General features: G+C 36.9%; 2 protein-coding genes across 10 annotated transcripts in view; one reads left to right on the top strand and one right to left on the bottom strand.

The window, feature by feature from the left end:
- Window positions 1–26,232, bottom strand: part of Tmtc2 (Transmembrane O-mannosyltransferase targeting cadherins 2) — a 299,799-nt gene that overhangs the window by 18,241 nt on the left and 255,326 nt on the right. For all 7 annotated transcript variants that reach the window (XR_014426625.1, XM_083052298.1, XM_083052297.1 and 4 more), the window contains 2 exons: window positions 21,809–21,894; window positions 3,518–3,762 (listed from right to left, as the gene is read on the bottom strand). Coding sequence is in view for 6 of the 7 variants with exons in the window: in XM_083052298.1 (XP_082908424.1) it covers window positions 3,518–3,762; window positions 21,809–21,894 (331 nt within the window). In the remaining variant the exon portion in view is untranslated. The remainder of the gene's footprint in view (window positions 1–3,517; window positions 3,763–21,808; window positions 21,895–26,232) is intronic.
- Window positions 1–26,232, top strand: part of LOC145944155 (UDP-glycosyltransferase UGT5) — a 185,772-nt gene that overhangs the window by 120,667 nt on the left and 38,873 nt on the right. The gene's annotated exons all lie outside the window — the stretch shown is intronic.

Here is a 26,232-nt window from a genome sequence, read left to right as displayed (position 1 = left end):
TTGAAATAATTATTTAATAGTTGTATGCAAACGTATCTATCGAAAAGGTAAAATTATTATTAACACGCTAGATTAATGTGAAATAATATTACTCGTTATTCATGGCGAAATAAATTTTTCTCGTCTCGAGCAAATTATGTTCCCGAAACTTTCGGAAATATACGACTTCTCAGGGAGGCATTTGCGAAATACCCCTTTATGTGCATATATGCGAAACGGCGGCCGGTGCACTCGAAACTTTCGCGGGGGATAAACGACTTGTGGAGTATTTTCATAACGATTTCCTCCTGAACCGTCCTCTCTTCGACTTCCATTTCGGAAATAGTCATTCCGGAAGTGAGAGCACCAGGAAGATGGGAGGGGGGGGGGGAGGGGAGGGAGACGACTTACGTCCGGCAATCGAATAAAACCGTGCGCCGCTGTCGATGGGGACGGAATGCAAAAAGTTTTAAAGAGAGGAATTTCAATTTGTGTAATATCAGATATTTCGGATTCTCTGCCGTCGTCCGGCGTGAGAAAGAGAAATGAGGAGAAAAAGAGAGGAGCCGAGAAAGGAGGTTTAATCAATTAGGGTGAACGCGAGACGCGACGCGACGGCGCGAGTAACTGCATGGCCGAGGAAAAGTTCGGCGTGGAAACGTGCCAATGTGTCGGCGAGAGTCTCCTCTCCGGGTCCTTTCGTTTTATCGCGATTGCCAATCATGAGGCTCGAATGGGAAATTATATGCCGAGCGAATAAAGCGAAATATCGAGAGATGAACGCATCTAATTTCGCCGGGGTAGAACTATTTCTCTCGGTCTACCCCGTTTCTCATTTCGCGGTCTAAGACATTATTCAATGACGTCGCGACGTGAAACGTCGGAGAAACGTTTTAGTCGATTTAATCGCGCGGCTAATGTCTCTTCTTTAAATTTTTCGCGCGACTCATTCATCCGCATTCGTTCCACCATCGATAACTATAGACGCGTTTTGCATTTGACACGTGCATAGAATTCGTACTTTGATGTTTTGCAACTGTTATGTCACTCACGATCGACAAACATTGCTTTCACGTCAAATCGCGTTGGTAACGCGACAGCTGAAAACCGTTATTATTTCGAGCCATTTTTTAAATAGCGGTCACCCAATTTCAATGCACGCAGTCTCAAAAATGTTGGAAAATACCCGAAAGTTACATATATGCGAAAGCTTTAAAATATAAATATGCTATCTATATCCAATATACACACATAAAGTAAAGAATAAAACTTTCAATTAATATATAAAAGCAAGAATGATAAATTTTGTGATTTTGGATCACATATTTCCGTGTACATTAATTATAAATTTATTAATATATAATGTGTTTATTGATCAAATTCTTTTTGTGATCTGTATTAAAAAAAATATTTTTTATTAAATCTTTGTTGTGGAAATCTCCCAAACGCGTTATTCATAATAGTTAATAGAGGCGAAAATAAAGTTCCGCGTTTACCGGGCTCTCTCGATGGCGAAGACACGTAGACAATTTTATCTCGACGCATAACGAGGTTCATGGCACGCCGGATAGTCGGCGTATATTCGTGGAAAAATCGTAGAACTTTTGTACGTCCGAGCTCTCGCAGTTTCTTGGCGCATCTGCAGCGTCTTCCGCTGCATATGCTTCCGCATATACATACACACACACACATATATATATGCTCAGGTATATACACATACCTGCAGCAGCGCGCGAGACCCACGGAAAGGCGAAAAATACTTTTCGAATAAATTGTCGCGCAGGAATTCCACGGCGATGCGCCGAGCAAAACGCGGCTGTAGCGTGTAAAACGAAGAGAAGACGGGAAAAGAAAAGAAAGAATAGAGGATGGTCGGTCGATCGGTCGGTCGGTCGGTCGGTCGGTTCAGGGGATACGAGAATGTGTCTCATAAAAATGCAAACTTCTCGCTTCGCCGTCGATGCCGGGGTGCGAGGAGCTCTCTGGTCGTTGCGCGATCCGATGTTGTCGCTTCGCTATAGCGTTCAAAAAGTTGAGCGTGGATTGTGAAAACAGAAAAGAAGGAAAAGACGGACGCGAGGACGAGGGAGAGGCGGAAGAGGACGCGCGCGAGAACGAGGAAAGTCGGATGACGTCGGGTGAAGCTACCCCTACACTATACGCTGAGAGAAATTCGCGGGAAGTTCGCCCTGTGCGTCGTTGTGCGATGCGGGTGGTCGGGTGGATTGCATCGGGAATGGTGGCGAGAAGAAGAGGAAGAAGAGGAAAAAAAGGGGGAAAGAAAAAGAAGGAGAAAGTAAGAGAAAGGCGCGGCGAGTGAATGGATCGCGAGGAGCGTTTTCCTGATTTTTCAAGGAGAGAGGAGAGGAGAGGAACCGGAAAAGCGACGCTAGGATGGTTACCGGGAATACGATACTGTTCACGTACTCGGTGGTTCGGAAATATCCATGCTTTCAGAAATGTCATCGTCGCGAGCCAACCCTCTATAGTTTCTCCTCTTCTGTGTCTCTTTTTTCTTTAAAATGTATCTTGAATACGTAAACATATTTTCCTCTTTTCCCTCTCTTTATAGAATGTTTTATTTAAAACAATATGTCATATTGCTTTATTGATTTTGAATTGCTATTAATTTTTAATTTTAGTTTAGCATATATATAAATAAAAGAAGAAGAGCATAACACAATTGAATTAAATGGATCTCTCTAGCTGTTGTAATATAATTTACGCAAAGTGCTCTGCACAACATGAAAATACATTTTTCTCCATTCTTTCTGATCGTCATGCTGAAAGAACAAACCAAAGAGCCAAAGAGTGTATCGCTTTGCGTGGTGCAGACGATGATGGAGTGGAGAACGCTGAATTGCCTCGGGAGGCAACAATAATCTTGGAAAGCAATTAGCAATCGAAGGGTCGGCCGACGAAAACATCAGAAATCTGTTTCGAGTTGATTACTTTCTTACGGACCGCTCTCGATGTATCGCTCGGAGTGGTTTACCGCGTCCCCGGTTTGTTAATCGACCGAGTGTAATCGACCAAGGGAGGTAAAACGATTCATGGGGCAATTGTTTTTGCAGTTAACTATCCGTTCTGGTCGAAAGATATAATAGATTTCTCAAAATCTTATTCTTCAGTCAATTCGGATCGATAATTTGATGGTTGTCTCTATACAAATTTAATTCCGCTTATTGACATCTGATGAGTGTAAGTGAATTCTGTCTCAAAGTTATTGATGTAATCAAATTATATTAGCGCAACCGCAGTACAAGTTGTACCGATATATAATCGATACATGCTCTGTCGACATGAATCTCATTATACCTAATTTTCGGAGAGATAGAGATAGAAAGAGAGGACGAGAGAGGAACCGAAGGGGCGAGAGAAATTGCATAAAATCGCTCGAAGCCAAATGAAGACGCGCTCTCGAAGGCACTTACCAACTATACCTAGCGCTCTAAGTATTCATAGTTCTCTCTCTCGCGCGTGCATCAAGTTATTTCGCTTTAGTGACGTAATGAAGAGGAAGCGGTGAACTACTAACCTGAGGTGGATAGTGATCCGGCAGGGAGTGCAGGGCTTCCCTATACGCTGACAGGGCTCTTTGTAATCTACCCTGATCGGCATACAGTGCGCCTAATTGAAGGAGGGCCTGCACCCTGGCCGCCTCGTGAGCCCTTTTGTCCTTCAGACCGGAGCCGTCCAAGGATGCACCGGCGCGCAAAACCGCAGCCGCCTCCGTCCCCCGTCCGACCGAAATCAGTGCGGCCCCCAGGTTCACGTAAGCCTCTGCAAAGACAAATGATAAGGATTATGAGTACCATAATGCATTTAAAAGAAGAGAGAAAGAGAGGCGGGAGAATTAGATCGCCGTTTTTCGCCTAAAGAATTTAATCCCCTCCCCAATTTATTAATGCGTCTTATAAATATTTTTTATTGCATAATTTACAATCTTTCGTGAACTTTGAAATGCGTAAATTATATTTACATTTAAATATTTATACTTCTGCTATAGTACATTTTCTAGAAGAAATTAAACACTTTTTATAATTTTTTTCTTTATGAATTCTTTTAAGCTTGTAAAATAAAAAATGTTTACAAATTAAACAATCCGGAATAATATACGCTAATGATATGTACACTTGTGTGAAATATACGAAAGCGAATAACGAAAAGTTGGATGAGCGCGACGCTTGGTTAAATTATGGAGAATGATTTCATGAGCCGAAAAGATTACGTTGGAGCAAATCCTGGGCTTGGCGGAAACTTTAGATGTGGCATTTCGTTTTCTCGACACCTTTATTTCTGACTTTAATTAAAAAAGTCCTCTCTCTCTCACGGAGAGAGGGAACTAACTTTTCTAGGCCCTGAATTGGAATAAGCGCTTTGTCGCTCAAGTAAAATTGCCATGATCTCTCACAAACCGCAAAGACGATAAGGGAGATAACGTTAGTAAGGGGGAACTTTCTGAGCGTGAAATAAGGGGAACAGCCAAGTTTTTAAACAGATTTTTACCTCCACATTTAGACATTTCCTTATCGCGGTTTCGCCAAAAAGATTAAATGATAAAAATTGTGTGCAATCGGATAAATCATATTTCATGTTAATAAAATTGTACGAGATAACTTTATCATAACGAGAGAGAGCTTTCTTGTCGAAAGTTGGTTATTATATATAATTCGCAGATTTTTTGGAGAGATAAAATTTAGAGGTGAAAAATATATATGTATATATATGAAATGCAATATAAAAGATATATGTAGTTTAACAAAATCGTCGGCGCAGTCGGCGCGAGGAAGCAGTAATCCGCGTCGTCGCATTTTATTTCGAGACTTCGGCAATTGCTGAAAAAGAGGAAAAGCGGGGCAATGAAAAATGGCAGGCCATAAAAACCGGACCGGTATATAGGTTCGCATTTAGTCCACGCGAAAACTTATTACGCGGCACCCTCGAATACCACCTGTTACCATTTATCTCCCGAACACGCTCGCGCGTCCTTACTTCTTTCTTTGTTGCGAGAGATAAATCTCGATTTCTCTCCTCGCGAGTGCGCGATCGCGTTGACTTTAACCGCGAATGAAAATTATCCTTCGCGATCTGTCAAACGAGTCTTCATTTCTCTCTCACTGTCTTCATGCTTTCTTTAATTAACAAAAATTGTCGAAAATAATAATTTCCTAGGCCTCGCATTTTGGGCGCAATAATGATAAGAACCGGATCTAATAAAGAACCGGCTCTGCGGCGTCAGAGTCGAGCGCAATCCATTTTCCTCGTCGTCATTCCCCGGGGATATTCTATATGGAATTAGAGTGAGCCGACCGAGCTTCCTCTAAATAGTGTCGAATTACTTTCTTATTGAGAGGACAGGTTTTATCTGTTGGCATTTCTCTCTTCGGGGATCTTAAATCATTTTTAATTGTTCTTAATTCGCGGAAGCCAGCGCTTTCGATCCTTTTTAACATAAAATATTTATTAACAATAGATTAGTTAACGAACTTTTATAAAGTGGAATTTGGAATTACTCTGCACAATTAATAAGTGTAATCTCTTCATATAAATTCATTAAGAAGAATCTTTGAATCTTTTAGCTATAAAGATTTGTAGTTGGTTTTTCCCATCTCAGTTGTCTGACTATAAACAGTCTCGAACTACTTTCTTATATCTCTTAACTTTAAATTATGATTCCCGAAGACAATAGAATATAATGGCTTATCTATCAATCTTAAAGTTTCATTTTTTATTGAGTCTAATTCGCGAAAGGCAGCGCTTTCGATCTTTTTTAACAGAAAATATTTATTGACAATAGATTAGTTATAGAATTTGTATTAAATGGAATTTATAGAATTTAGAGTCACTCTGTATAATTAATAAATTTAATCTTTTCATATAAATTCAATATAAGAAGAAACTCTGAATTTTAGATGTAAAGAATAATAGTTGGTTTTTCCTCGACTGTCTGACTCTGCATAGTGTCGAACTACTTTCTTATTGAGAGGACAGGCATTTCTCTCTTCGGGCATATTAAATCATTTTTAATTGTTCTTAATTCGCGGAAGCCAGCGCTTTCGATCCTTTTTAACATAAAATATTTATTAACAATAGATTAGTTAACGAATTTTTATAAAGTGGAATTTAGAATTACTCTGCACAATTAATAAGTATAATCTCTTCATATAAATTCATTAAGAAGAATCTTTGAATCTTTTAGCTGTAAAGAATTGTAGTTGGTTTTTCCCATCTCAGTTGTCTGACTATAAACAGTCTCGAACTACTTTCTTATATCTCTCAGCTTTAAATTATGATTCCCGAAGACAATAGAATATAATGGCTTATCTATCAATCTTAAAGTTTCATTTTTTATTGAGTCTAGTTCGTGAAAGGCAGCGCTTTCGATCTTTTTTAACAGAAAATATTTATTGGCAATAGATTAGTTATAGAATTTGTATTAAATGGAATTTATAGAATTTAGAGTTACTCTGTATAATTAATAAATTTAATCTTTTCATATAAATTCAATATAAGAAGAAACTCTGAATCTTTTAGATGTAAAGAATAATAGTTTTCCTCAACTGTCTGACTCTAAATAATGTCGAACTACTTTCTTATTGAGAAGACAGGTTTTATCTGTTGGCATTTCTCTCTTCGGGCATATTAAATCATTTTTAATTGTTCTTAATTCGCGGAAGCCAGCGCTTTCGATCCTTTTTAACATAAAATATTTATTAACAATAGATTAGTTAACGAATTTTTATAAAGTGGAATTTAGAATTACTCTGCACAATTAATAAGTATAATCTCTTCATATAAATTCATTAAGAAGAATCTTTGAATCTTTTAGCTGTAAAGAATTGTAGTTGGTTTTTCCCATCTCAGTTGTCTGACTATAAACAGTCTCGAACTACTTTCTTATATCTCTCAGCTTTAAATTATGATTCCCGAAGACAATAGAATATAATGGCTTATCTATCAATCTTAAAGTTTCATTTTTTATTGAGTCTAATTCCCGAAAGGCAGCGCTTTCGATCTTTTTTAACAGAAAATATTTATTGACAATAGATTAGTTATAGAATTTGTATTAAATGGAATTTATAGAATTTAGAGTCACTCTGTATAATTAATAAATTTAATCTTTTCATATAAATTCAATATAAGAAAAAACTCTGAATCTTTTAGATGTAAAGAATAATAGTTTTCCTCAACTGTCTGACTCTAAATAATGTCGAACTACTTTCTTATTGAGAAGACAGGTTTTATCTGTTGGCATTTCTCTCTTCGGGCATCTTAAATCATTTTTAATTGTTCTTAATTCGCGGAAGCCAGCGCTTTCGATTCTTTTTAACATAAAATATTTATTAACAATAGATTAGTTAACGAATTTTTATAAAGTGGAATTTAGAATTACTCTGCACAATTAATAAGTATAATCTCTTCATATAAATTCATTAAGAAGAATCTTTGAATCTTTTAGCTGTAAAGAATTGTAGTTGGTTTTTCCCATTTCAGTTGTCTGACTATAAACAGTCTCGAACTACTTTCTTATATCTCTCAGCTTTAAATTATGATTCCTGAAGACAATAGAATATAATGGCTTATCTATCAATCTTAAAGTTTCATTTTTTATTGAGTCTAATTCCCGAAAGGCAGCGCTTTCGATCTTTTTTAACAGAAAATATTTATTGACAATAGATTAGTTATAGAATTTGTATCAAATGGAATTTATAGAATTTAGAGTCACTCCGTATAATTAATAAATTTAATCTTTTCATATAAATTCAATACAAGAAGAAACTCTGAATCTTTTAGATGTAAAGAATAATAGTTGGTTTTTAGTATTTCAGCTGTCTGACTATAAACAGTCTCGAACTACTTTCTTATTGAAAGGACAGGTTTTATCTGTTGGCATTTCTCTCTTTGGGCATCTTAAATCATTTCTAATTGTTCTTAATTCGCGGAGCCAGCGCTTTCGATCTTTTTTAAAAGAAAATATTTATTGACAATAGATTAGTTAATAAATTTTTATCAAGTGAAGTTTATAGAATTTAGAGTTATTCTGCATAATTAATAAATATCTTTTCATATAAATTATATAAATTCATTAGAAGAATCTCTGAATCTTTAAATGTAAGGAATAATAGTTGGTTTTTAGTATCTCAGCTGTCTGACTATAAACATTCTCGAACTACTTTCTTATTGAGAGGACAGGTTTTATCTGTTGGCATTTCTCTCTTCGGGCATCTTAAATCATTTTTAATTGTTCTTAATTTGCGGAAGCCAGGGCTTTCGATCTTTTTTAAAAGGAAATATTTATTGACAATAGATTAGTTAATACGTTTTTATCAAGTGAAGTTTATAGAATTTAGAGTTATTCTGCATAATTAATAAATATATTTTCCTGTATCCCCGAATCAGACTAAATGTACATATATACGAGCGCACGCGCGAACGTCTCTCTCGAGCGCGTCGATGTTTAACCCTCGCCTAGCTTTCGCTGCATATACAATTTTAGCAGTGATGTATTCTGCTGCCGAATATTATGCATTTTTTCCAAGCAGAGTTGCAGCAAAGTCGATTGCATTCTTTAGCTCTCACATAATTCTTTACAATAGAGAAAATAATCTAAAAGTTGTAAAGACGTTGAAAAAAAATTAGCTGAGAAAAAATCGACTAGAGATAAACAAAATTAAAATTGAACTAAATACGAAATATCTTTCCATTAGATTGCGATTTTACTTCATTAAGATTTGAAACAATATAAAATTATACAGCTGCAAGAATTCACATCTTACACGGAGAACTTTTGTCATCGCGACTGATGATTCGATAGCATGACATCGGGTCATTAACTGATGTCCCCATAAATTCCCGACATTTCGATGGCTACGAAGATATCCGAGTTTAAAAAGCGATGGCAATCAACACGCACGAGATAATTACATCGTAAAATAAAAAGAAAAAAAGAAAAAAATAAGAAAAAACTGAAAAATCGCGAAATGACATAAGACGAACTAACTCTCCATTTCTCGTATCGGGTTCGCTCCTTCTCTGTCCCTTTATTCCCGGAGGGGTATTGCGGCGCGTCATAAAAAGAACAGAAGACAGGAAAAGAAGGCGAAATAACGCCTGCTAACGGCGGTCTGCGTTTGGCAGTGAATTATACTGTCCGCCTTTTGCGGCCCCGCTCTTTCCACATAATCGTACCGAGTCGAAGTGGAGAGAGAGAGAGTCAGGTGGCCCGTCGACACACCGGAAAATGTGATGGTTGGTTTGGGATGGAGAGTCGGCGTACCTTGGCGGTAGTAGCTCAGAAGGGGAACGGGGAGGAAAAGGGGGGCCGTAGACTCCCGTGGGGTGCTGCTACGGCGCAGGCGGAAGAAGGATGGGCGGACGGAAACTGCTGTTTCATCTCCGACTCCGCCAACTTGGCAAGACCGCCGCTCTGTTTGCTTCCTAATTACGAAGGAGAGAGAATAAGACGCGAGACGAGCCAGAAAGGGAGGAAAATGACGAGGGCAAGCAAAGACGGAGGGGGAGGAGCAGGGGGGCCGAAGTGAATTCAACTCCACTGCTCTCGCGGAATTAAGATTCCATTGTGCAGTCAAGTTTTGTGTGTGCCTTGCAATTTTCTGGTTAACCTGACCGACTCTCTGGCTCCCCCTTTCCTCTCTCTTTTTTTCTCTCTCTTTCTCTCGCGTATGTATGGGCCTCGCGCGTCGCTCTGACGAAGATCGATGGGGCGCGCGACCGACGCCCCCTTCGATTTATCGCCCGCGACACGCGCTGGTTTTCCACGATAATTCGTTGCGGCCGCGGGATGTGTTCGGCCGCGCGGATATAGCGTCGTTGATCTTGCGAGACAAAAGCGCAGCGCCCGGCGCATCGGCGGCCGATGTTATTCATACAAGTCGCGGCTCGATTTATGCGCCGGCGAGAAGAATTAATTGCATCGGCGAATGTGAAAAGCGAAGCGTTTCAATTCGACGCTACGTCGAATCACCGCGCGCGACGCGAGTTTTAATTGTTTTTTTTCTCCTGATCTCTCCATTGCTTAAGATCATAATGCAAGTATTCATGGCAAAATAATAATTAATAATAATTATATATGTATTTTTGTACATTTTATATCTAGTTAATTTTGTAATCTTTCTCGACTGTCATCGTTCTGTCGGAAATAATAATTTTATAACACTATATTACAAGCACATGTTTTCCTGCAAATGCAGCACTGAATCGTCTTGCACCTTGGCGTGAACAACGGCGACAAAGCGTAGAGACAAACTTTCGGCCGAGTCCCGTTAGTTATTAAATATGGCCGTTAAGTGCTAGCTCTGGCGGTGCAAACTGTTGACCGTTGAAACGTTAGTTTCAAGATTACGGGACAATTTAGCGCGCGGCATGGCAATGTAATTTCGCACGCATCCGACCGTGACTCGTTCCCGGAAATGCTCTTTATAGTTAGAGGGATAGACAGAAAGGCGAGAGAGAGGTAAAGATGAGGTGAGATACGCAGACGAGAAAATATACCATCTCATTAACGCATATACTATTAGGCCGCTCCTTTTGCGACGCATATACTATTAGGCCGCTCCTTTTGCGACACTGTTTCTATCGTTTGCGACCGCTTTTCCAGACCGGAACTTTCCGACTAAGCTGATCGTTAGCGGACAATTAAATTGCAACGAGCCAATGGCTGCTATTTGAACTCTTCCTACTGTCTGAAACCTCGCCTCGTTCCGGTCCGACCACCAGCGGTGGCTTATCTACTTGCGCGTCTGCACATGTCTTGGCTTATCTACTAGAAATGTTACGAAGTAATCTCGTAACGTGAATTTCAGCGAAATAGCTAAATTTTCGGTCTCTAAAATAATCATTTCAATTCTAAATAACATCATATGTATTCGTTTGAAAGTATTTCAAGATTTTTATATAATTTAAAAATATTAAAGTCTTTATTTATTGCTGAAATCTAAGAAATGTAGGAGAAAAAAAGTATAATTGGCTTTTTATATTGTCCAATTCAAGATTGGAAATAGACTATAAAGATAAAAAATGCATTAAATGTTATGTAAAATATCTACCAAAATATTATTATATCCTAAAAATGTTCAACTCAAAAAATGATACCGCTAGTTTTCTTTCGTCCTTTTCGTATCAAAATTCTATCCTTTTATATTGTAGATTCATAATCAATTCAAGATAAAAAAATGCAGTGAATGCTAAATTTATTATAAATTACAAAAAAGATATAATACTTTGCAAACATATTTCCAAACTGTTACTACATCCCAAAAATGTTCAACGTGAAAAATGATACAGTCTCTTTCTCATCTCTTTCGTATCAAAATTCTAACCAGATATACATATAACACGTCGTTTATTCTCGCGGTCCAAATCGCACGCGTGACCGCAGTGCTGAAACAGCCGATTAGACGAATAGACCAGACACGGCGATGATCCGTGTAGGATTACGAGAGAGGAAAAGCCCCGTAACAACCCGGCTTTCTTTCTCGCCTCGGACAGTCCCGTAAATCGATCGAGAAACCCCGTCCGGCTTTTAAAACACGTTCGATCCGAATAATTAGTGGCTCGATCGGCCACCAATTTGCGGATAGGGCTGCCGCAGACTGCGCTCGCACCTTGCACTACGTATTCCTATTCCGACATACATACGTATGTCTGTATGTGCGTTTTGCATGTGCACGCGAGTGTATGCGGAAGCTGCAAGTGCGACGCGTGCAAATATGCAAACGCGAAAGCGACCCTTATCGATCGATGCAATGGCAAAGGGACGCGAGTGCGTGAGTAAGCGTGTGTACACGCGAATACGCCCTGCGGGCGACTCGTAGACGGGGAACGTACCTGCATACGTGCACAAAATCGCACATGCTCTGCTGTATGCACGCGCGCTTCGGATATACCCGGCTGGAAACCGAATTAAGAATGGCGATGAGTGTATGTGGCGTTTCGACCGTGAATAAAATCAGTCGACACAGTCTTCCGATTACGATATTAATTGAAGATTAAACCGAGTCGGCGATTACATTAAACGGGCCATTAGACGCATTTGAAAACTGCATTACTATTCTTCCTATATGTATATATTCGAAAATCGTTTCCTCCCTCTCTTTTGTGACACACAATTGCGTTTCATTACTTCAAATTTTCCACAATCGATTCTCTCCGATTTTCGTTTCTCGCGGTTAATAAACAGTCTGTTGTCTGTCCCAGTTTTGTTTTCGACAAAGTCGCACCACCGCACCGCGATCGCTTTAAACAATCTGCGAATTTCAAACCGCCCCATGACCGCCGCATGATATTAATTAAGTAAATGATTAAATTCGGATGAAACAATTAATTTGCGTGTTTAATATAGATTATCGCGACGCACACACGATAACGCCTACTATATGAAAAGCGGCAGACGTCCATCCGGCTTTTCTGTAAAATGTAATTACAATTCCCGCTGATTAGCGGGACGGAAAAATATGTAATTCCTGACAATTGCCATACGCAGAGTGGGTGCGTCGTCGCGCATCGGCACATCGGCATCGAATATGAAAATTAATTAATACGCCCGAATTCAATAGTTTATTCCATTCGCGTTACACGTACTCTGATGGAGCCCCAATCTCCGCCCGCCCGTTCATCCTGCACTTTTGCGTTAAAAGCAATTACAAAACCAATAACAGCGCGCGCGTGTACGTGAAAAATATTCAAACGCGGCGAGTTCACCGTTTTCACTGTATTTATCGATAATAATATAACGACTATATAAGCTCGACTGATCAAAACGTTAGAACAATTTGAATATTAACTCTGGAAACGTTTATCCAATATCTGGACAAATTGCATCGACTTTTAACTTATTGGAAAATACAATTCGGTTTATTCTCCTTCTAATGCTCTCGTAACTTGGCGTGTGATTTTGTTACACCTCGTTATTGAAATGCCTGATAATAAAAATTCGATATTTAATGTTGCTTTTTCCTTAAAAAGCTTTTTAATATGTACAGAAATTGTAACGCTGTTATAACTTTCTTTTTCAGACTTTAACTAACTTTATATTATTCTTATTATTATTGAAATTTCATTATATCAGTGACATAAATGTGAATCTCTACAATATCATACAATATTCGTTATTTCGGTGAAATTGTGAGTTATCTTATCGAAAAGATTAATCAGATGTAATTTTATAAGAAAATTGATTACCGCTTTTCGAATCTTAAATCGCTTGCTACATGTAGTCGAATACAAGTAGATACTATGCCAAAATAATTGCAATTGTAAAGCGACGGATTTGATTGCTTCTCGTATAACTATTCAATTAGCAGGTCCTGATCGGATGTATATATACTATTCTGATTACCACCTTGTTATGATCTTCTCGAGAAACGTTTCGAATGGAGAAGACAAACGGATATATATGTATATATATGTACGGATATATATGTATATATATATATATATATATATATATATATATACATATACACATACGTACATACGTGTATATATATGTAAACTCTCTGTATATCGCCTTTGAATGATCCTGTCGAGGATAGAAGGGATGAGGGCGCGGCTGGGAAAGGGGGTAAAGCCTTTACATGAATTGCCGTATTCAAGGGAATCAATCGTGTTAAGTGCTCATACAACCGATCCAGCTAATTTCTCGCAATTCGAGCCCCGAGACGACACTTAACCGCGCGCGATACGGAAACTCTGTAGCGAGAGCCCGGTAATCTCTGTCTTCTCGTCCCGCCATGACACTAACAAGATCGCGTTTCTACCGTGAATGATCGCAAGCAATTATAGAGCTCTGGTAAAGACGTAGACTCGGAAGAACACGCCATTCTAGAACCCTTCGAAATGTAATTTCTCATATCGTTGTTTAAAATATTAACAAAAAATTGCATCCTTATAATTTAATGAATATCTCTGTGTAATGTTACAGAAAATTACAATGCATCAAAAATATCCATGTTATTTTATTTTAACTTTAAGATTCTAAATATATTATCATTGTTAATGTCATTTTTCAAAATATAGAGCAGATGTTGAGAATCGAAATACTTTTGTAACGATAAGACTTATCAATATCAAATCGAAGTATGTAGCTGTAATTTTAGTTCTACCGTTCTAATTTTATCATTGTTCTTAACAATATTGTTTTATTATGATGAGATTGTCATGTTCACGTAATAATTCTATATTTTGTACTATATATATATATATATATATATATATATAATTGAGAAGTGTTAATAATAATTCAGAGCATGTAGCTGTAATATTATTTTAAAATAGATACATTAATAAATCCCGCACTCTCTCCCTTTCTCTCTCTTATACATTATAAATGAGGCAAAGACATATAAATGACATATATCATACAGCGAACATAATAGTGAAAAGAAAAATAATGTCGACAAAAGTGATATTAGACGTGTTGTTTTCATCAATTTAAAATTGTGCGAATTATCGAAATTATCTAAATGGACACTTAAATATCGGAATATTTGGACATTCGATATTGTGGTATTTTTCACGAAATTGTATTTTTTATCAGTTCGATGTTTTTGAAGGAACAATTCGATTTGCGTAAAAAAAATCCGATATATGCCGAAGCGATAAAACCGCTTTCGTGTCGACGGTAAGAATCTTGCGGCTAATGGAAAACCAGAAACGGCTTTCGAAGTGAGTGATTGCGCCGCGAATGCTACCTTGCTGCATGTATCCGTTGAAATTAGTCGAGATTTATAGACGGAGGCGCGCGTCCCGGAGGCTTTTCTAATAATACTCCGACTAAAATTGCAGCCGTCCGGTTAACCTACTTACAGAGTATTTCCGATGCGCCCGGTTCTGTTCATATATTTCCCCTGTAATGAATCGTTACATGTAGCTCTTTCGATTGCCGGTTGCCATCGATTCGAGGACGCAAATAACGGCCTAGTAGAGGTTGCTCCATATAACCGGTCCACCTATTTGCGAATCTACCCGGTAGATTACGGGGACAGCCATTGTGGAGAAACTTCCGATAATAACACGCGATTTATGGACGATCCGCTCGCAAAATACGAGTACTTTGACACGACATTTATCACGATATTTATATATTTAAAGACCTTCTCTTTTTAACGACCAATAATTCACAAACATAATTCCCCCTCCACCCTTTACACACATATTTCTATTTATTTATTTATTTATTTTTAGTGCCAACTATCGATAATTATAAAATTCGCATCTCTATTTTGTGAAATGTGAGATGATAATTTGATTTAATTTAAATATATATTTAACTATTTAATTGTCATTTTATTATAAAGTTCAGGAAAATCTATTTAAATTACGCAGGCTTTTTGATTAATGTATAAATAAATTTAACCATGTTTGTTTAGTCCATCAAATTAGAAAAGTAAATCTATAATACTACAAAGAACAATTATAATTCGCAATTTGATTTGACACACAAAATCGCGTAAAATATTCATATTATAATAAAATTATTATTATTATTATTATCTTATATAAATATAATTAGGAAATGTAACGCGAAGCGCGTAACAACACAAATAAATGTTACAGAAGCCAATGACTAATATTAATTGGAACGATGATTATCTCGCGATTTATATGACTTCGCAGCCTGACGCGCTGGTTATATGAGATTTTCACGTATAATTTATTTTACCATAAAATCGTTAAACCTAATTAATCAAAGTTAATCAATTATTTAAAAGATTTTCATTATTGTACAATATTAATATTGTGTGTTACTCTGAATACTGAAAGCTGAATAATAATTCGCGCGGTTGTGTTAATCAATCATTTGGTTAAGAGAAATTCCCGTCGTATTGTCAAATTAAAATTATTAAACCTGATTAGTGAAAGCTGATCCATTATCTAGTGGAGGATGCGGTATCGTTAAATTAAAATCAGAGCGGGCGAGCCCCGCAAGTTAAACCCCCGGATGCATTTCGCTCGGTGAGCCGAAGCGGATGTATCATTTAACATTTGTGGGAAAGTGCTTTGCGCGCGCGCGCGCGTCCAAGGGTTAATTGTGAAAGTAAAGCAGAGAGACGTCTAATTGTCAACACCCTCTCTCCGCCTTCTCTCTACTACGCAAGTAGTCTTTGCTCCGCGATTCTCTCGTCGGGAACTTGGCTGCTTTAATTGAGTCGCCCGTATTTCGCGGAGCGGAGCGTTTTGCACACGTGTTGTAGACAAGCGGACATTTCCCGGAAGTTCGCGAGGAGTCTTTCACACGTGGCGCGTTTGCTCGCGGCCAACTCCATTAACACAAAGAGAGAGAGAGAGAGAGAGAGAGAGAGAGAGAGAGAGAGAGAGAAATTTCTATTTTTTTTTCTCTATCTCTCTTTCTCTTTTTTTATCGCTACTTACTCTTTTTCGTTTAGACGAACCAACTATAAATGAGCGGAGATACTGCCGCGAGATTTACGAGAGCGCGGCCGTTTTGTTGGATTATAGATAGCCTGTATTCTGAACTTGCGCTGGCGGGCGCAAACTAAGTCCGGATTGCTCGTAAAATCTCGGCGAAAAGAGGCACGCGTTATTCGTTACTCGAAACTGCCATAAAAGTTGCGCATCGTATATCCGCATGTATATGTGTGTGTGTGTATTCTGAAATAAATACAATCTATAAAATAGAAACTTTCAATCTCTTGCCGTGTTGTCGTGTTTCTTGTCTTTAATCTAAAAAAGCGTTATAATAATTCTAGTATAGAATAAAAGAACGAGCGAGAGAGAGAGAGAGAGAGAAAGAGTCCAATTAACATTCGTTGTTAATTAGTTAACGTTAAAGCAAGAGTGGACATTATCAAAGTTTTATACATTCCTCAGCGACAGAGTTTTCCGAAGTATTTTGTATGACGCTGCCATCGTGGACGAATGTTAAGTAAAGGACTTCTTAAACATTCCTTGTGCTCTTTCGCTTCCAGCCCGCTCCTCTCCGGTCGTCGTCGGGATCGAGTTTAACTTCGCTAATATACTTTCGCGCCCCGCTGCATAGGAGCGAGATGTATCCGCGTTTCAGTTATCGGCCGAACTTCCACGACGAGAGCGAGTGAACTTCGAATGAATAAAGTTCGCGGGCAAAAAAAAAAAATTAAACTAGACCGCGCCGCTTCTTTCTCTTTGTTTTCGCTGAGCCGTAGATTAATCGATGATAATATGTCGACTTTAACGTCGACTAACTTTGAGAAATAGTCTTTAAGCGGCGGCGATGCTATAGTAGCATGAAACTTGCTCATCAAAATATCAAACTAATAGGAAATTTATTATATTGCGTGAGAATATATAATGTATAAGCACGTGTGTAAATAGAATTTATATATACAAATATTTCTCATATAATATGTTGTAATAAGCCTCTCTTAAAATATATCATTTAAAAAATTATTTAATACAACTAATGACTAAGTTTCTTTAGAAAATGCAAGAATATACTCGATACTATACAAAAAACTTTTTAAAATAAATAAAAAACTGAAATCAACCAGCAGTTTATATAAATACGTGACAATATAAATTTTTCGAATAAAATTATTTAAAAAAAATATGTAACAACATTACCAATGATTAAAACTCTTTAAAAAAATGCAAAAGTACAGCTCAGCAAGTTGTCCTGAAGAATTTTCTTTAATTTAATAATCTCAAAACTTTTGTTTAAACTATCATAAACTATCAAGAACTATCAAGAACTATCAAGAACTATTGAAAATAAAATCAAAACAATTATTTATAAGTTTCCACGAAATAATACACCCGCTTTAAACACATTATTTGATCTTCATTAATTATAATTATCGCTCTATTTGACAAAGTATGAAATCTATAAATCTATATATAATAAAATATTATTACGTGATTTAATATTATTCAAGCCATTTTACGTCGAACAATAATTCTCCTAATTAGTTTAATAAAATTTTGCTAGCTTTTTATTCCCAACGGCAAAGTTGGTCCGCAACCTTATAAAATTAAACATTCTAACGCGCACATGCAATTGCGGTCGTTTTCCCTGGAGAAGTTTTATACGCGAGTAAGCTTTTTAGTTTCCCCGCGCGATAATCGTCAAAAATTTCCAGCACAACGCCCTTTCCATTCTCATCCTCGCGCACAACAATGCATAACCATAAACGCGGTTTAACTTCTCACGATATATTTAAGCCACATGTTTATTTAATTGTTCCTTGCGGTTTAATTAAATTTTAACGTTCAATAAAGTCTCAAATATAATCTTTGTGCACAAAAGAACGCATCTTCTTTCCTTCCATTTTTCCCAATTATTTTCCTTCCTATTCTTTAAAAAGAAAATTATAGATTGTAATACTTTGCTACCTTTTCTAATAATAAAACTAATAATTTTTTCTGTTAATAATTTCATTAAAAATTTAACATTAATTCATTGTTAATTTTATATATAAATGAAAGCTAATTTGTTCATAGTTGTATATTAGTTTGTAGGATAAATCCTTTGTATATATCTATAATGTATATAAAAAGAACATTTCCTTTAAAATATATTCTTTTATGTAAACGTAATCTTGAATAGCAGCAAAGCTGTGCTCTCTGCATATAATTTCGAATATTTTCAGCACATTTCGAAATCACAATTTCCATAGATTTTATCTTTAATATTCTCAAAAACTAATTCTACATAATAATAACTATTCTGAACTTTCATATTGGAATAAAAATCAAAACTTTTCACGATGTAACGAGCATATGAATATATATTTTAATTTTTGGGAATGTTTCAAATATTAGTACTTCTTTTTCTTCTTTTCACAAGGAAAAGAAAGTCAAATATATTAGCCACAAGTTTAAACATTTCACAATCGTCCTATTTGTCATTAAGAGAGAATTTTAATCGAGTATAATATTTTTACCCCAAGGCAAAATATTATATTAAAATGTTTATCACACAAACAGATACTTATTTTTTATGGCTTTTTTCGCAAGCTCCTATATGTGTTCGCTTCGTAATAAATTTCAATTTTACGATAAGATGTTACACTGCGTTTTGATCCGACAATACAGTCGGGCTGATACATCGGTAAACTTTCCCGGCAACTTTTAAGCCTGTTTAAACTGTCAACTTTTATCGGCTATTACTAACATCGGGGGATGGTTTTAACCGATTAGTTCGCTATCAAAATCGATAGGGGAAGGATACCCGTGATGTATAACGCGCAAAATGGAGGCAGCTTCGCGTTTACGCGTGTATTCCGTATATGCCTGTTTGTATTGTATACATCGAGCAAAGACATGGTTACGATTATGTTCGCTTGCTAACGATGTGTGCGCGCTTGAAAACATTGTTAAAGGGGAATTAGAAAAAGAGAGAGAATGGGGAGAGAGGGAGAGAGAGAAAATATGTCAATATTGTTAGTAATTCAATCAACATTTGTCAAGTGTTTGCATTTTTGATTGGTCAATAGAAACCGCAATATCGGCCGCTAAATACGAACGATATACAGATAACTTTGCAAACACTGTTGGAAAACTTTCGTTTTCACCTGCGAAAGTATACCGAGCGACAAACAATTTAGGAAAACCCGTTAATATTTGACTAGGATGGCCACAATTAATCGATAATTCAATGTATATATATAAATCCGTCCGCTCGCCTCTATCAATCTCTTAGAGATAATTACGTGCCTACATCAAATTTGCTGAATCAAGGCAAATAAGACTTGACGTAATTGTCAAATAAATAATATAATAGCTGCCAATCTAAAAAAAATCTGCAAAGTATTTTCAAAAAATGAAAAATATCAATTAATTTATATAAACTTGCATTTTCTTCTAAAAAATAAATCTTCCAAAAATTATACGTCGAATTTCTTTCAAAAAATAAATTTTCTAAAAATTATTATATACGTAAATTTCTTTTATTTTGTATAAATGGGACTGGAATTTTTAGATAGATGGTCGTCTCTCTCGCAGGAAACCATTCGATTTAATAAAAAAAATAAAACATGTTAATATAGAAGAACGATTTCCGCGTGTAACCGCGCTTTCCTCGCGTTTGCTTCCGTTTCTCCTTTCCAGCTGCGATATATAGAGACGCTTTTGCGAATTCGATCGTGCTTATACGGATCGTTTCACCTTCGTTCCGGACGGGAAACATTTCGGTCAGAAAACTGGTACGCGCGCCGTGGAGGACCAATAAAATCGATATCGCGGAAGTATCGTTTTGTAACGAACCAATTTCACATAGGTCAAAGTAAATCGTCGTACGTGGGTATTGATTGTGTGTGTGTGCGATATAACAAATTCGCGCCGCATCATTCTGTGTGATACGGTAAATGTCCGTTTTCCCGCCATTTGCCGAAGCTCATCCGCGCATACAAATCTCGCCCCCCGTGTATATAAATTTGTACAAAATGATATCTCTCTTTGATAGAGCGTCGCGTTCCGTTTGCGATTTATTTGTATCGCGGATAAATGTATTTTTGTGCGTTATTCTTCGCAACGCTAACACTTTTCTCGATACGCGTCCGATAAATCTGACATGACATCGTTAATCTGTTGCGCAGCACGTTGTACATGCGATGCTACAATTTTACCCGGGGCAAGATTTCAGATATATATTTTTGTGAATATAAAATCGATTTTTTTTCTCCGATTAAAAAACAAAAATTTCGGTGCTACAAATTAAGTTCTTCAGACTGCGCAATCAGAAGTGGGTTTCCGTAAAATATGATTATTCGCTCTAAGAAATTTGTTTAAATAAAAATTTAATTATAAAAGTGTCGTATTTCACGAAATTTTCCTCGTAATAAAATATCGAGATTCGAATATACGCTCAATCTACTGTTTTCGTCGTTAAAGTTAACGCAGATGTTTACGGGACAGCTCGAGATCTAATCTGCATTCCGCGTTTCGTTTCTCGCCGCAGATGCGCCGGATCTACCGTATCGCCCTTTATGCGGGGGAAAAACATCTGGGGACCGAGAGAGAGAAAGAGAGAATATCCGGAATGGCACGTGAAGGTGCCATAAAATCGATATTGTAACGCGACGAGTTATTTCGCGCAGTAACGAACCGCTCTCATGTCGGTTGAAGTAAATCGCGGATCGTACATATACCTTCCTATACCGAGGGATATACCTGTAACAAACTAGAGCCACTCACTTTCTTTCCCTCTCGTAGCTTGCTTTATTCCTTTTCGACGCTTCGCCCTCAGGTTTAAGGCCATAAAGATTGGGTCTCCCGGGTAAAAGGCGGCTCGTTAAGGACGCGCGAGCTGATCTCTCAGCTTCGGGTCGTAAGTACGGATGTATACGTAGACCCGAGGGGGCTTGCTACGTAAGAAGCAGGGTACACGGGAGAGAGAGAAAATAGCGGTGGGATAATACCGCGTGTCTGCGGTAAAGATTATTACACCGATCGTAAAAATAGTCGAAAACGCGCGATAATGAAACGACGTGCAGCAAAAGAAAAATTAGAGGAAGAGCGTCTCTCTCTCTCTCTCTCTCTCTCTCTCGAGTTGACTGAAAATAGAGCATGTTGGGAAGGGGGGATTGATAAATATAACGAGCAAAGTGGATCGAGTGACGACAGCTCGTCTTCATTTCCCGTGAAGATGCTACTGACGCGTATGAAGGTATATTTTTTCGTGACGTTGAGGATCCTTCAACGATCGATCGGCGGTAATAAAGCGAATCCGTCAAATGAACGTTAATGGTGCTCAAATATTAAGTTGTTCGAACGGGAGCCATAGAGTCGTTCGAGGGTTCGGTTAACGAAGCCGACAACGCTACGCGGTTTTTAAAGTTGGAAAACGAAATGTAATTCAAAGACTTACGAGCTAACGAAGGCCGGAAGTGAATGGCTCGTTGATAACTCAAAATCGCCTCTTCGTAATTCTTCCTGCCCTGCTGTAAGATGCCTCTGCAACAAAGAAACAAAGCCTCTTTAAATACACACTTCGATATAAATTATAGTAAGAAAAAAAGTATATTAAAAAAAAATAAAAATAATTAAAAAATTTTACATTATAACTTTTATTTCACAAAGAGGAAAAAGGTGAGTCAAATAGTCGAATTGAATGTATGATAATGCGGGCTCTTAAACAAAGCAGTCATTAACGAGATAAATAAATTTTGCAATCTCTAGTTTGCCTTTCGTCATCGTGATACATTTCTAGCTTTCAAAGATATTCACCTCTTCGATATAATATCAAGTGTCAAACGTTGCGAGAAGAAAGGAAAAGTTTTCCGTCTTTTAGACAGTGAGCGATTAATCTTCCCTCGAAAAACGTCACTTTCAGAAACGATATAAAAATATTACTTGTCAAGGCGATGACTTATCGCACGTGAGGTTGCTGCTACGCGGTGGGATTAAATTGCGAGCGCAATAAGCGCGATTCGTAATACCTACACACACACACATACACACATATAAAGAGATTTCTCTCTCTTTCTCTCTCTCACTCTTTTTCGCGCAAAGTTACATATTTTAGAAAGGACCCACCGCTTCGGCGTGGTGATTAATCTTCCGACATAAGTTGTCGCTCGAGAAACGATGAAAATATCACTTGTCGACAGGTGAAGTATAGTCGGTCAGCCGATGGACGACTTGCGCAAGTACTATCGCCGATATATTTTTCTCGTACCACGTTATCGAAATCGGACCGAACGATACGGGGCGCAGTTATTTTTCTTGCATCGCATGTTGCGTTATTTTTCTTACTTCCCGACTAGATCAGAGTTGTGAACAGAATTTTGCGCAAGAGTTATAACGCGGTTCGGGAAAATATTTGCTCTCCTTGCGTATTACGTTATATATATATATATTTTAAATTGTGCTACTCCGAAGTAAGATTATAATTTACGTATGTTATTTAAATAACATATTTTCTAAAATAAAAAAATAGATAAGAATCGAGAAAGTATTACATTGTATTTTTTTTACAAGTCTTACTAAGTCGAAATGTAAAATTAACGTCGGTAAATACTCTGACATTTTCTCCTGAGATTTTACGGATTAATAATTACTGAGAATTTTCCGTTTCTTCGGGAACGCAATTTCGAAAATCACTCTTTCCTTAGAAAGAATTAATTTATTTATAAAATTAAAAACATATTTAACGCGTAAATCGAATTTTCACGTCGATGCAGCGTTGCGAAAAAATTATACTAATGAGGCGCTTTGTAAGCCTCCGACGAGCGACGAGCTTGAAGAAAAAAAAAAAAAAGAAAAGAAAAAAGAAAGGAGAGCGAAAATGGCGAAGAAAGGGGCGAGATGGAACGAGATATTTCCTTTCCTGCCGTGCGAACCTAGCAAGATGAAGAGAATCTCTGTTCGTTAACGAGCCGCTACTCTGCATTCGTTAACTTTCAACAAGACGATGATTCTCGCGGCGTATACATGTACACCGTCCGTCACTTTGTCGGCTTCTTCTCTTGTAACAATTTCCAGTTTGTGCCAATTTACAATTACATCCTATTCTGCTTAATTTGTTATTCAACTCTTGGCCCGTTTACCGACTGTATACTGCGGCGATTTTACAAATCTTTTTCAACTAGTATATATAAATCCGTAAGTCTTTTACTAAATGTACGATAAAGAGAATTACGGGAGATTACAAGTAAAATTAACGTTTTGTATAATTACAAAGAATACGTGGTATATTAAAAAATAATTGATAATTCCCAAAACACTGTAATATATTTTAAAAAAATAATAAAATTTCTTAGTTTATAATTTTTCTTGAAAAAATGCTTCTTTTTGGCAAACCGAATTATGTGTTCCATATAATCGACGCGTGTTACAAATACTTCTTGTCTAATTCTGACCGCTATATTATTCCATCAAAAGTTAACCGCATTTAACGCCAAATGCGAAATTGAGGTACGAGCCAATTTATGCGGATGACTAGGGAACGAAAAGACAAATCGCGCGCGTAATTCCCCGATGTCGTTCGTTTAAAACGCGAAACTTAATAAAGCGACGTGGCGCGTCAAATGCTGTTACCGTCAAACCGCTGTGCGTACGGCGGCTTCGTGGCTTCGTAGTTCAAACGGGAACGTGTTTCCGCACATCGACAAAATAAACCGCAATCGTTTGGTCGAATCGCGCGGATATAATTATACGAATTATCTCGGGTATCCTATATATGTGTATAACGTACGATCGGTTTTACTATAACGATCAACGTTTTGTGTCGACCGGTTTCGATGGCAAAGCCGACTTTCCGGAGGGTTTCATTGGAAAATTTCATTCGTAACAAAATGCGGAAAAGAGGAAGCAAAAAATAAAAAAAAAAGAAAGAAAAACAGAAGATCGAGGAGGAAGAAAGAAGCGCACCAGTATACAGAAATTGTCGTCGAATATCTGATCGTTTTTATGCGGCGAGCCAATAAAATAGAAACGTAAAACATTCAACGTATCATGCGAATGTGTGCCGGTAAAAACTCGGCGAGGAGCGTCGAAAAGTTGCTTCGATTCACGCGCGAATGTGCGTATTTCAATAAGACTGAAAATGCAGACGCGGTGCACCGAGAGAGATGCATACAAGATTCTGCGAAACGTCATTTCGAATCTAACGCAATCGAATGAGTGTCGGTCGCGATCGTTGACTTGCATCACTTAATATTATTGAAGAGTTCGTCGTAATTTTCGCGTATAAAATATTTAATTTTTTCAATTTTTTTTAAATTTATTCAATTATATATGTAATATAATATAATAATTAAGAAATATAAAGAAATATAATTTCGTGTTAATAAAAGTGTTTTTGCAGAATCTTTTTCGTTCGTGAATTTTTATTAATTTTAATGTTCCGTATTGTCCATTTATATATGTAAAAGAGTAATTAAAATAAAATATTATACTTTTATTCTTTTTATCGAAATTTCCTGTTTGTGTAACGCGATTTAATATTTAAAAAAATGTTTTCCTGTTTTTAACATTTTAGGCGAGCTATATTCAAACGAGAGAAAAATCATCTATATGAAGAGTTGTTTAAATAATGTAGAACGTATCTCTGTTTATATCACAAACTCGTTTTTTGAAATCTATTCTTACACATCTTCGCGATATTATTTTCAGTTTTATTATGAGAGACCTGTCGGTCTTTGTATTATTTTCATCGAGCGATATCGGAAAATGACCCTTTAAATTCGCAATATTTCAGTTGTTTACGTTAAACTTATCCACAAAATCACGCAAAATGCAATTTTCAGCAATTTATTATTAGAAATTCTTAAGTGCATCGTCGATAAATATTATGAATCGAGCATGCAAATTGATTACGCGCAAATAAATGTAGCTATTAAAATGCAGTCTGAATAATGCAAAAGAAGCAAATTGAGTAAACAAATTTGTAATTTTATTGAAATATTAAATGTTTACATGTTACCGGACTCGGTATTCTATCGATCGGACTCTATCCTAGCTAACTAAATTTAACTAAACTTAACTCATACAACTTTACCTCAATGATAGCGATCGCGCTTGTTCCCAATAGACCGCAAGGTATAAATAATTGCATGCGAAAAATTCGCACATCCGATGATTTAAGTTCGATGTAAAAATTTAGATGTAATAAATCCAACTTTAATTGCATGTGTGTGTATATATTATATACATATATGCACTTTTATATTTTGCAAAAATATAGATTACAAAAGTTCTCATCATCATAAAATTATATTTTAAATTATATTTTAAATTGTTTTGGCGTAATATTGAACATATAATTAGATGTAAAAACCGATAGAGGGAAAAGCTTTTATCATAATAACGAGGAATGAGTTACGCGATTATTATATGTACAGTACGGCATGAATTATTATATAATTTGGTATCGCGAGAGAAAGCACAACCGCGATCTCTCTTTGACAAATAGTTTGTTACGTACACAAGTAAAAAAAAAATATATGTATATATCAGCATAAAGGAAAAAATGTCTCTAAAAATGTGTTGCCTCTAGTTATATATTTCTATTTATATACGCGACTATTTAAAAAAAAAGTGCGCTGTATTAAATTTCAAATGAGAGTTTCATCGGCCAAAACCGATATTAAAAAATCGTTAATATTCGCACATAGGAATTATGCATTCAATACGCCGCTAATTTTTTTGCATACGTTTCGCGGCCACGTACACAATTACGGACACGTGATATAAATCATGCGTCTCGCCTCGCGCGTTTTCGCGTTTAATTATGCAGCTCGTCGCGATGTGATAACGCAAACGATGCATAATAAGCCTAAAAAGTTGATT

This window comes from Prenolepis imparis, unplaced genomic scaffold, assembly GCF_030444845.1.
Source record: "Prenolepis imparis isolate NDT839.2.m4 unplaced genomic scaffold, iyPreImpa1.0 SCAF_12, whole genome shotgun sequence".
Classification (NCBI taxonomy): Eukaryota; Metazoa; Arthropoda; class Insecta; order Hymenoptera; family Formicidae; genus Prenolepis; species Prenolepis imparis.
The sequence above is the reverse complement of the archived record's forward strand: the minus strand, read 5'-3'. Positions and strand labels throughout refer to the sequence as shown.